The sequence below is a fragment of the Carassius carassius genome, chromosome 33, assembly GCF_963082965.1.
Source record: "Carassius carassius chromosome 33, fCarCar2.1, whole genome shotgun sequence".
Taxonomy (NCBI): domain Eukaryota; kingdom Metazoa; phylum Chordata; class Actinopteri; order Cypriniformes; family Cyprinidae; genus Carassius; species Carassius carassius.
The window spans coordinates 19860312-19873089 of NC_081787.1; the positions used below are offsets into that span (position 1 = coordinate 19860312).

Consider the following 12778-nt stretch of genomic DNA (forward strand, 5'->3'; position numbering starts at 1 on the left):
AAAATCTGAGAATCCTGTAGGCCAGGCTTTAGGATTTTGACTAGGGATTAATTGGGAATACAATCAATCAGGTCAAAAAACTAATGAAAGTAAAAAAAAAAAAATGTTCCATGTAAATTTGAATAATGCGTAATTCCAGTACGTTTATTTTCTCACATGTTCTTTTTTACCAATTGGTAGCTTATTTCTGTTTCGTGCCCTGCCGGAATACTGTAAGAAATCAAAAATTCAGATGGCAATCCTATACACAAACCTTTGAGATTTAGAGAAGGGATGAGCTGAGAATACAATCAGGATGGTCAAAAAATAATAATAAATGCATGTAATTTTAATCCTTTCAGTGCGTTTACCTTCTCATAGGAAGTTTATGAACAATTGTTGGATTTCGAGTGTTGGCTGTAACCTCCAATTAATAAAAAAGTGTTCGTCAACAGCTGGTCACCATTATAAAGAAATAATCAATTCCATGTTCAGCGTGCCGAATGCGTGATTGTCACTGCAAAACTGCATCTCGGTTCCTCTCCTTTGCTACTTGCTGCTCGCTTCTCAAGGGAATATGTCCTCGTAGGCAGGTGGCAACACGTTGTGAAGCGGGTAAGAAAACGGGTACGTGTGATTAAGCTCCGGATTTGTGGGCGAATAGCCCGGCAGCACCATGGACGGGTGGCCCCGGCTGTGCACCTCCCCGTCCGCCGCGTCCAACGCGTGAACCACCCCCAGATTGATGTAGGACACCGGCTGGAACTCCGTGACCGCGAAGTCGCGCTCCTCGTTCAGGACGATCCGCGCGCTCTGCCTCTGCGTCCGGCGTCTCCGGTGAAACTGCTCTGTTTGATAACGCTTAATGATCACCAGGTTCATCAGCCCCAGGAGGCACTCCAGAGTGTTAAGGATAGTGGAGACCACCAGACCCCGCTGGTACACCTTGAGCCGGTCGCACGCCGGGTTTACATCCACTGAGTCCAGGCAATAGTGCGCGTACTTCCTCTCCACCAGGGACACCGTGTCGCCATCCACCACCGCTCCCGAGAACGCCGTCAGGACCCCCAAAAGAAACACTAAGATCCCAAAGAGGAACAAATTCGTACACCTGGGGTTCCCCCGGCAGAAGACCTGCGCCACCCCCATCAGGACCTGCCCGAGAGTCACCAGGATGCCCGAGTAGAACGCGCCGGCCGCGGTGGCCAGATGGAAGTGCGCTCGCACCCTGGAGCCCAACGCGATGCATCTGATTCCCACGACCACAGCGCTCACGGCGCACAAGAAGAGTAGACTGCTGGAAACGATGGTGCACAGTCCTTTGCCACTCAGCTTCATTATAATCCTCCTCTGCCTCCTTCATCCTCCTTTGTCTTCCTCGTCAGCTCCTCTGGAAGCGCTGTCAGTTGGTGACATGACTCGCCGATGGTTGCGCTTCGGTTCTAGGATCTCCGACTCGCTCTTATTAATTATGGATAGGCTCCTTCCGAGGTAACTACCCCCTAAATCCAACCCAGAGGTTCTGGTCACCTTCATGACCCTGTCGCTCCATCCATCCAGCCCCATAAGGCGATGAAGCGCATCCCTCGCGTTTGATGCTGGAGAGGGAAGTGTCCTCCCTCTCTCGCCGTGCCTTCATGCAGCACTGAGACCGACCTTGGGCTGGAGGCTGGAGATCATGGGAGAGCGATCCAACCCCCTACTGGTCTCACTTACCAACTACTAAATGTGTCACAGAGGCCCTCGGGAGTGTTCTTCGTGATGTCACGCATTTAAATCATCGTCTCAGTTTAAATATAACAAGTATAACAGCGCGAAACCGTCAGGCGCTCCGCAAAGTATATTGATGACTGTGTCCAAAACTGTGAGACGTCATTGAAAATCCGGGATATATATACTTTTAAATATATATTTAAATTTAAATGGATATTGGAATGAAATCGCTATTTAATCACTACTTCACAGTGTAACAGATGAAATTTTACAATGGAATTAGTACAAAATTCAATATAGTAGGCCCTATTTTAAATAATGTAAGATCATTAGAGCTGATATAATACTGGTTAAAACAGTTTGAGAAATTAAGGACATCTGCAGTACAATGTCAACTAGCAATGTCAACTATATGATACAGTAATGTTTATTTTTTATTATTAAATAAATTATTATCCACACTTTGCAATGAAATTAAGAGTTCAAATAAGTTCAAATGCAATGGGACCCCAGACCCTGCAGACAGTCTATAGTGATTTTAAGTGGCTTAACTACATCTTTATGCACCTATTTGCAGAATAGGAGAAAAAAAGTCTCAAATGCTCTATTCTTCAGAGATGGACCTTTTGGAATGGTTAAGTGGATCTTCAGATAGTCTCTGCGTCGCCTCTAAAAAAGCGTCTGATGTGCTGATGATTCATTTTTTAAAGCAGACGTGTCCCACATGTGAAACCACATGCATCCTATTTTTGGGAGCGCTTTGTGTGTCGCAGCAAGTGATGCTGAAAGGTGTTTGATGGCAGCGGATTTTCATCTGCACACACCCCAGAGACGGAGGCACAGACGGAAAACTGACTCTTTGTCTCACAAATGAGCATATTGCACCAAATCCACTTGAACACATTCTGCTCTGCTGACTGCTGAAGTCATGTTGTGCTTTCATATCGTATGGAGCAGACAAACTACTATCACCCTATGTTTTGTCTCCACAATGCCAGGAAACGGAGCTTTCCAAATAAAAAAAAGAACACATACAGTAGAGGAAAGTTTGGATTTTTACAGCTAATTGGTTTGTGCAAGTTGTTAAAATTGTAAAACTGCCACTGGTAAAAGAATGCAGTCAAGTAAAAACAAAGCTGCAGCAAAAGCTAGTTATTCTTAGTTATAGAAATCATTCTGAATATGTGTTAAAGAGAAATAACTTGAGCCAAAAGTTCATAAGGAGTGACGTGAAGTCAAGAAGTGAAATTAGGACTGGCAATTTCAGGACTGGCTGATTCCCTCAAGCCCCCTGCAGAGAGAAGGGCTGTTTCTCAATTCCCTGGAGAAACCAGTTTATCAAGCCAATACACACACATTAAAACAGCGCAAATTATCCCCAAAAGCTCCAATCTGAACCATAGATTCGAACAATTATCTCCGTAATGCTGGTAATCACTGCAATTAAATGCTGTTCTGGGTGAGAAGCAGTCTCGATTGTGTCTCATGTCTGCACCTCATGCCGAGACAAAGCACAACATTCAAGACTACGAAAAATAGTGGAAATGCTTCTGGTGTGAAAAATAAATAAAAAAGCAAGTTCTTTTTGTACTTTTTGTGTGTAATGTTTTTGTACGTTTTGTACACTCTACATACATTTGCCGAGCAATATGTAAGTTATCTGTTTTGAAGAAGAAAACAAACTCATCTATATCTTGGATGGCATGATGGATAAATTTTCAGCAAATTTTCATATTTGGGTGAACTATTCCTTTAACAAATTAGTAAATATTATCCATAGCCTATATGGCCAAAGTGGTATCAGTCAAGTACTTTCAGAGTTATTTTGATGAAAGATTATGAATACAAACTTCATGTCGACCTTCACCTTTTGCACATGGAGATTGAGATGCTGGACATAAGTCGCCCTTATACCTGAACCTGTCCTGGCTCACTTCTGTACCACCATCCCTTCTGAGTACAGCTTAAAGGGACTGAAAGTTAAGAACAGGGTTGTGCGTAGATTATACTTCAAGGTTTTGGACATTTTGTCAGCAATATCAAAACCTATCTTTCTGCTTCTTAGCAGTAAGTACACCTTTAGCCTGCCAATTGGTCTAAAAAACAATTAAACCTGCCACATACAGGTCATTCCAAAATGTCTAACTTGCCTTTACCTGACTTCCAGCCTTTCTGTCATTAGTATGTTCATGAGCTAAGTGATAAAGTCCAGTTTGTGAGTTAGAAATTCTTTCAGGTCTTTTAAGCTCTGAATGATTTACTCATAATCTAATGCAGTCCTCAAATTCAACCCAAAGCCACGATGATCCACTCACAGCAGCCAATTGCTCAATGGATATGAACATTTTCAGTTAATTCCAGTTTGTTTCTCACACAAAGACATCATATAACTTGATATGATTCAAAATAAAGAAGACAAAACATATGGGCTATTTGTTATATCTGAATACTGCTTTTTTGTGTCTTTTTTTAAATGCTGGAACACTTCAGACCTCATTTATTATATCTGCATGGTAAAGAAGGAACAGAACAATTCTGTGTAAAGTGTATACACTTCTCTTCTGTCAAGAGCGGATCTCGGCACTCATTGGCACATGGCATCACCGACAGGTCTAAGAAATCCCAGGAGAAACAAACAGGAAACCGGAGACACAGAAGTACCAAAAATCTTAACAAAACAACAACAGCGCTCTCACTATTCAAAATCAGGATGAGCAGCACACACTCATCTGGAACAGGACACAAACTGAAAGCATGCCTTCAATGAAAAATACTTCATTGTCTGCTGGCAAGAACACATCAGATGTTTTAGACATTTTTAGGATATGAAGTGCAGAACGGAAATACGGGTGCAGTTTGCTAACATAAACCCCCGATAAATCGCTATGATATTGATGAGTTTGTTTCAGGGACATTACAATTTTTTTTCAGTTGTGAATAAAGATTATTGAAGCATGTTTTACAAGAAAATACTATTTCAGGGTTTCTACTTAAAAATTTCAGTTAATTCAATGTGTTATGAGTTTTTTTTTACTAGCAATAGTTTACAAAAAAATTACTAGAAAAAGTTAATATTACACCAAATATTTTTCAGTGTATGTACAGTAATAGCTAAAATTATCAAAGTGGTTTTTTTACATAATATTTAATTATTTAGCAGATGATTTAATCCATAGTAATTTACAAATTAGGGGAAAATTTATCACATAGAGACAAGTCACAAGTCTTTAAAATAAAAGTTTCTAAATACTAAAAAAAAAAACGTATAGCCTGATGTCTGAAAAAGACACTTTTTAAGGTACATTTTTATTGTCAAGAACCTATGATATGAAGAACCTAAACTGTTATATCAAGAACTTTTTAATGTCCGAACACATAAATCCAACTCAAGAACTCACAGTACTGCAACTGCAACTTTTTAGCATGTTGCTATGCAGTTGCTAGGGTGTTTTGATTTGTTGTCAGATGCTGGGCACTTTTCTGATCACATAGTAAAGTAACAAAAACTCATACATTTAGGGATCATTCATATCTGGAGCACAAACATGCTGGATGCATTAAACACCAAAGTAGAATTTTTAGTGTTGGGGGTATGTTGAAATAACTTACCAGAAGCAATAATAAAAACTATGCTTGATTTGCAAGTCCTAATACTCAATCCCTTGTTTTTTAACATGTAAAATTCACTCTCAAAAGCAGCAGTAACAACTCCTTCCCTCCATGACACACACTCATTGGATTTGACAAAGCCAAGTCAACCAGAAGGTCAAGCCACAATGACAGCAGAATGTATTTTATATTGATTAACTGTTTGGACTGATTATATTACAGTGACATGTGACAGAGCTAATACAGGAGGAAGAGATGAGACAACTCGACTTCCATATTAAACACGAATCAGAGATATTATATTCTGAATGCCAGCTCTTGTACCAGCAGCCCAAAAACAGAAAAATAAATAAATAACTGAATTAATGACTGTTTTCAAACACTCAGACAAACCAGAACCAGACAAATCCTCCCACCACAAACTCAGTCAATGTTGCCATGTCAGGCCACTCAAACAAAGAGATTCCAACTCTATTTGATGCAACAAGTGGAACAGATGTTTTAGTCAAGTTTTTGGTGTAAATACATACGAGCAGTCAGTTTGACTTCTCAATAAGATCTAGAATTCTACAAGTACAAACATAAAGTGTGATGGAATGAAGCAAAAAGAAGATGACAAGACTTTTTTAAAAGTCATTATTTTCTATTTCTTCAGAAAACCACCAATGGAAAAAAAAAATGTAGCAAATATTTTAAAGTCCAAACGCACATGAAACCAACCTAATAACCCTATATACACACAAAATGGTGATCTTAAAGAGATTAAAGGAAAAATACCCAAATGTGAGGACATATTTATTTTGTAGAGCACAAAAGAAGATATGTGACCCTTGACCACAAAACCAGTCTTAAGTGTCAATTTTTCTAAATTTAGATTTAAAAAAGGCTGAAGGAATAATCTTTCCTTTGATATAAGGTTTGTTAGGGTCGGACAATATTTGGCTGAGATACAACTACTTGAATATCGGGAATCTGAGGTTGCCAAATAATCTAAATACTGTGAAAATTGCCTTTGAAGTTGTCCAAATGAATTCTTAGCAATGCATATTACTAATCAAAAATTAAGTTTTGATACATGTAGGAAATTTACAAAATGTCATCATGGAAATTCCAGACTTTTCAAGGGCCCTCTCTTCCTTTGGGGCCCTGGTAATCAGTACTTGTTTTACCCCCAGTCTGACACCCCTGATCCGAAGAACTTAAAATGTGACATCAAGAACTTTTTTAATGTGTAAACACAATTAAAACCAATGCAAGAACCCTATATACAGCATAGTCCACCCAAAAATGTAAAACAGTCTTAAAACACACCCTATGTGGTTCCAAACCATTATGACTTAATTTCTTCTGCAGAACACAAAACAAAATAATACGAAGAACACTGGGAATCCAACAACTTTGGAGCCCTATGAGTTTCATTGCCTTGACAAAAACATTTCTTACCTTCTTTACTGTTCCACGGAAGAAAAAAAAATAGTTTTGGAACCATGATAAACAGTGTAAATAAAGACAGATTTTTCATTTTTGGCTGAACTATCTCTTCAAGATGCAAGTGTACCATGATGGCGCTGACTAACATCCAAAGGTATTGCGTGAACGTTCACAGCTCCATCATAAAACACATTCATGACAGACCAACAACAGTTCGGCCTCCCACCCTCCCATTTCAAACTGCTGTTCATCTCCGTCTCGGATGAGCGGGGCTTTATATTCTATCAGTATTCTCTTCTTGAGCTCAACAACAGATAAATGTTTACCTGTCCACCAACAACTGCATTCGATACATGAGCTCTCATTTATGCACACAGAGATGCCTCTATGATGAACAACTCATGAAGTAACTTTTACCCCAGTGTCACCATCATCTCCATTAAGTATCAAAGTTTAGCGTGAGGAGGACAAATAAAAATCATATAGCTGCTTGGTTTGCTTAGCACAAACATTATGTATATAATGTGAAAAATGGGGATAAAATGTATTTATGAAGCCTTGGAGTCTCACGTGCGCACCTGGGAGGCAGCAAGGAAGGTGATGAGCTGTATGACCCCTGGCGTCACTGTATCTGTCGAGTAGCACATTCTGGCAACGGCTGCAATTAATAATGGATGGATGTTATGTACACGGGAAACAGCACAAGGCATTTCCTCCAGACCTCCTCTGATGAGTTTCTGCCTCATTTAGGATCATATTCCTGGCGTTTCTCGCAGGAACTCTTTAAAGCTGGCTGAGATATGTCTCGCTTTCTGTCGCTTTCCATTCAGATGACATCTGTTCTGCTTGAGTCTATTGCCGGATGGAACATGAAACAGACCATGAAATTCAGCTGCACACGTTGTCACCTCACACAGATGACTGTAAAATCCTGTCATGGCGTACTTGCAAATTGAAGATTTACAGAATGGAATTGGTATAAAACCACTGGGGTCTGAAGAGACACAATTAATGTGGATTTGTACTTCATTAAAGCTCTGTTTCCCTGCGGTCCCGTGTCTGGTTCTGATAAAGGCCGTGTGGGACTCACGAGGGTGATATATTTGATCTAATTCCATCCAGCTTTGTTCAACCAAGGTTTTCATCTGCTGAAAGATTGTTTATCTGAATCTGACAAATGACACTAAGTCTAGCTTCATTTCTATGCTTAACTTTAGAAGCCATGGGGTGTTTTTAATTGGCACACTGCATACTGTTCTTTGAAATTAAGTATGGATGGAATACTAAATGTCTAGTGCATATTTGAGCCTATATTTAGTACAAGTTAAAATACTTAAGTACTGTTAAGTTGTCTTGAAGTTGGTGACTTGTAACTTTACACTACTGTAGTGGAGTAATGTCCACTGTAAGGCATCTTTTACTCAATTTTTACTCCAGAATGTTTTCCAGCTACTCTTTACAATTCAGTTTTTTTCCAGAAAGAAGTTTCAACAGCTTTTAACAACTGTTAAACAATACAGGGCTATGTATGTAGCTGTTTTCCCAACAAATCGTCATGTAGCATTTACTTTAAACATCTCTAAGGGATATACTAAGGGAATAACAAAACAGACTTTGAAGACGATCCTTTGTTTCTTATATGCTGCATTTATAAATCTGATCCATTCAAGTGAACTGGTTTGGCTCTAATTGACCAAATGCACGGTTACTTCCTGGTTTTAGATAAGCCAGATCAGTCATTTCCGGTCAACTGTTAAAATCAGCTGCGGAGTGCCTTTCTACAGTTTCTCGAAGTAATCCATTCACAATTTGAAGACATTTTTTGTTTGTCTAAGAGGACCGAAGATCCACGTATATTGTTTAAGGAAAGACAAATGCAAGTATAAAAAAATTATGTGAGTGGATCCACAGTGAATTGTGAATTGTTCTGTAACTTTGCTATGATTGACAGTGATAACAGAACTAAACATCTGACAAGCCGATGTCAAAAATAGAGCTGTGCATTAAGTGATTCAGACTAAATTTAGAGTAACAAAACTACAACAGTAACACGTCTGTGTTGGCTGAATATATATATATATATACATATATACACACACACACACACACACACACACACACACACACATATATATATATATATATATATATATATATATATATATAAAAAAAATATATATATACATATATATGGTGATCTTTTGCTACCATCTACTGGTTTTAATCTTAAAGGTCCCATGACATGAAAATTTCACTTTCTGAGGTTTTTTAACATTAATATGACTTCCCCTAGCATGTATGTGGTCCCCAAGTTTCTAAAAATTTGAATCGGTGTAAATCGAGATTTTACTATCTTTCTCTGCCTTTGAGAAAATGGAAGCTCAAACGGGTTGTAAAGAGAAATGTTACCTCCCCTTTCTCTGCTTTGCCCGCTCAAATATTAACATATAATTCAGTCTCAATGTCAGCAAAGGCTTTACAAACAGACTTTTATGATATGGATTCGACAGCACCGGCACAAACAGTGAGTAACAGTGTTTATTAATGCCTGATCTGTGATCAGTGGTTTCTGATGTGTAGTTAATCATTCAAGTTCACACAGACTTTCTTTCTAAATCGTTTAATACTGTTTATGCATCAGTGAATCAAGCCAGTGACTAAACGATCAACTTCACGTTGTTTCTCTTAGTATCATGAAACAAATCTGTTATTTAAATTGTGATTTAACTACAGAGAGCGATCAAAGAACGCTCCCTTTTTTTCCGAGCTCTCACACATCGCGAGTATATCTGCACACTTGCCCAAACTGCCGTTACAATGAATGACGCTGGTATGCTGCACAACAAAGCTCTTACTGTATTCATGTGTTTGCTGTTAGTTGTGGTGAAAGCATTTTGTGAGAGAAAACGTGTTGCAATAATGACGAGATCACTGCATTCACGCGATAAACAGACTCTGTCTACTCAATGCTGCTCATCACTGCAGCCTTTCATGTGATGGGAAAAGATCGAAAAAATAATTATATAATCAACAAATCCACGATTCGTTAATCTCGACAGCTGTAGTATATATATATATATATATATATATATATATATATATATATATATATATATATATATATATATATATATATATATTTAGAGGGGTCCACATGTAATACGCATTTCAAATGCAAAGATGTCAGCCAATCACAACAGTTGTCGTTTACTCGGAGTCTCACAGCAGACACGCCTCTTCAAACAGAGCATTCAGGCCAGAGGGCTAATATCAGGATATAAAAAAATGCTTTTTATTTCTAAATTTTAAATGTAAAAATCATACTAACAATATAAGTACACCTAAGGAAACATTAAAAAGCATTTAAAGAAAAGGAAATAATCCATGTGATGGGACCTTTAAAAGTCTTTGTTTTACACCAAGATTTCAGAGATTTTTTTCATGTCATTTTCATAAATGAAAGTGAATCTTTAAAATGATTCTTACTGCACAGCTGTAGAGTTGAGAAATAATAAAGGCTTTAAAATATTATAAGCGGTTAAAAATGTATTAATGAAGGTAAGTCATTGATTATCAAGAATACCATTATGATGTTGTTTACAAGATACGACCGATAGCTATGTAGTTACTGTTGGCCTAACAGAGTGTTTAGTTAGCATTTAAATTGTATAATGTATAATTACAATTAAAAACTAGTTAAAAAATAATCTTACTGAAGTTGTTTATAGGAATCATAAGCATGCAAAGTAATGATGTCAAATGACAACAAAGTGGCATGCAAATTTTTTTTTTTAAGTTTGTTGCATAATGTTTCATACTAAATAGCTGGCAGAGTAAAGAATAGTCTCTATATACCTCACAGTATGCTTAATTCCGAAAAAAGAATAAAAAACGACAGAACATCTACACCTTTAAAGCGGCCAGAGTGTCCCAGGGGCCAAATCTTCCATTAACCCACAAGCCGGTCACTCTCACAGGGGTAATAGCCATCACTGTCACCTCCCTCTGACATCTTGTCAAACACCAGAAATCATCCAGCTGCATCTAACCCTCATTCTTTTTAAGTTTGCTTGAGTGAAGATGAAGCAAAGTTCAAAGGAAAGTTAACTTTCGGTGCACTCCTGTCCTGGGCTCTTCCTGCTCTGTATTCCGCAGCTCTCTCTGCGTTATTTGGAAGGCATTGTTTTCTTCTTACGGATGGCCTGTCTGCATCTGAAAATGCTTCAAATGAGATACAATCCTCTTTGCTTACACTATAGTGCATCACAATTAAGCTCAATGTTGTCTAAGCACACTCTCTTACAAGAGCCGACTTGGCTGCTCTTTAATTTTCCGCATTTGCAGTGCATATTTTGGCTGCAGTTTTTCTGTTTTTGTGACCATGATTCAGTGCAGCATTAAATGAAACATCTATACACATCTGATTTGTACTTAAACTTACCCCAACAGAGCATTCCTGAAATACTAGCATCTAAATCAGACAATGAGTGAGCTAAGTTAGCACATCAAACCAATGACAATATATATATATATATATATATATATATATATATATATATATATATATATATATATATATATATATATAATTAATATTTGGATTGCTATTTTATAAAAAAGCTCTTTACGGTTCAATTTTAAGCTGAAAACTACTACTGCTCGCATCACAACAGAATTGCACCAAAAATATACCAAATGATTTAATATGCGATATTAAACTTCAAATTAAACTTTCATTTATTAGCTATAAGCCTTCATAAATGGCCATGCATCTAACAACTGCCTGTTTTTTTAAATGGTACCACTGCCAATCTTGTTTTTCAGGATATGCAACATAGTAATACCATAGTTATATTTCAAGTAATACCAAGGTTTGTTTCTTCATAAGAACAAATTTGGAGAAATGTAGCATTACATCACTTGCTCACCCAATCCTCTGCAGTGAATGGGTGCCGTCAGAATGAGAGTCCAATCAGCTGATAAAAACATCACAATAACCCACAAGCAATCCACACCACTGCAGTCCATCAATGAACATCTTGTGAAGTGAAAAGCTGTGTGTTTTTGAGAAACAATTCTCAATTCACAATTTTTCTTTCTCTGATGTGCTCAATACTGTAATGTTCTAATGCTACACTGGGAAGGTCTCATTGCCAGGGCTCTGCACCATAAACACTTCAGATCCTGCCATGGGGATCTTCATCAGATGAATGCTCTTGAACGAGGATCATTACCCCCTTGTACTTTAGTGAAGTTGTCCTGCTTTGACACCGGTCTCTGCCTGCAGATGTCTGCTGAAGTTACGAGTAAATATAGCCTGTGCTTAGTAACAAAAAAATGACTTATAATAGCAAACAGTAGCTTAAGAATACTTGAAGCTACAGGACAGACCCTTTTCATACCTGTACTACCCTGACAGCAACACAATGAGCTATGGAAGCCCGTTTCTGCCACAGAATAAAATGCCTGTCTGACTTTTTTTCTTGCACTTCCAAATTTTACAATGGGCAATTATGACTTTTTCTTCTTTGAATTCTTATTTTACATCTTGCAATTTTGTTTCTGCCAAAGAATAAAACATAAAAAGGTAATTATTTTTATCTCAATTTTTAGTTTTTTCTTCATATTTGAATAACTTTCCTAAACTTGCAATTCTCAGAGTTGCGAGAAAAGTCTGGATTGCTAAATAAAAAGTAAAAAAAAAAAAAGAAAAATTTCCATAGTGGAAATGTGCTTACATAATGAGCTGCTCTTAACGACAATGAGTGTTCAAATGTTCAATGAACTAAATGCTAATATATATATATATATATATATATATATATATATATATATATATATATATAATATAAATAAAATACATGTTTTAGATTGGTCAGGTTTTTCTCCAGTCTTGATGTCAAAACAAACAGTTATTGAATGTTTACATGCAAAAACACTAGGCTCTATCATATAGGCTAAATGCTTTAAGGAGCATTTGCACAGCTATTAAAATTGTTGTTCATGACCCTTTTCACCAGAAATGAATTATTATTGGTAATAGCAA

General features: G+C 37.5%; 1 protein-coding gene across 1 annotated transcript; it reads right to left on the reverse strand.

Annotated features, from left to right (window-relative positions):
• Nucleotides 1-227: 227 nt before the first annotated feature.
• Nucleotides 228-1768, reverse strand: LOC132114303 (transmembrane protein 271-like). The gene has a single exon (XM_059522414.1). It carries the CDS (start codon nt 1315-1317, stop codon nt 547-549), a length of 771 nt encoding a protein of 256 aa, XP_059378397.1. The 5' UTR covers nt 1318-1768; the 3' UTR covers nt 228-546.
• Nucleotides 1769-12778: the final 11010 nt, after the last annotated feature.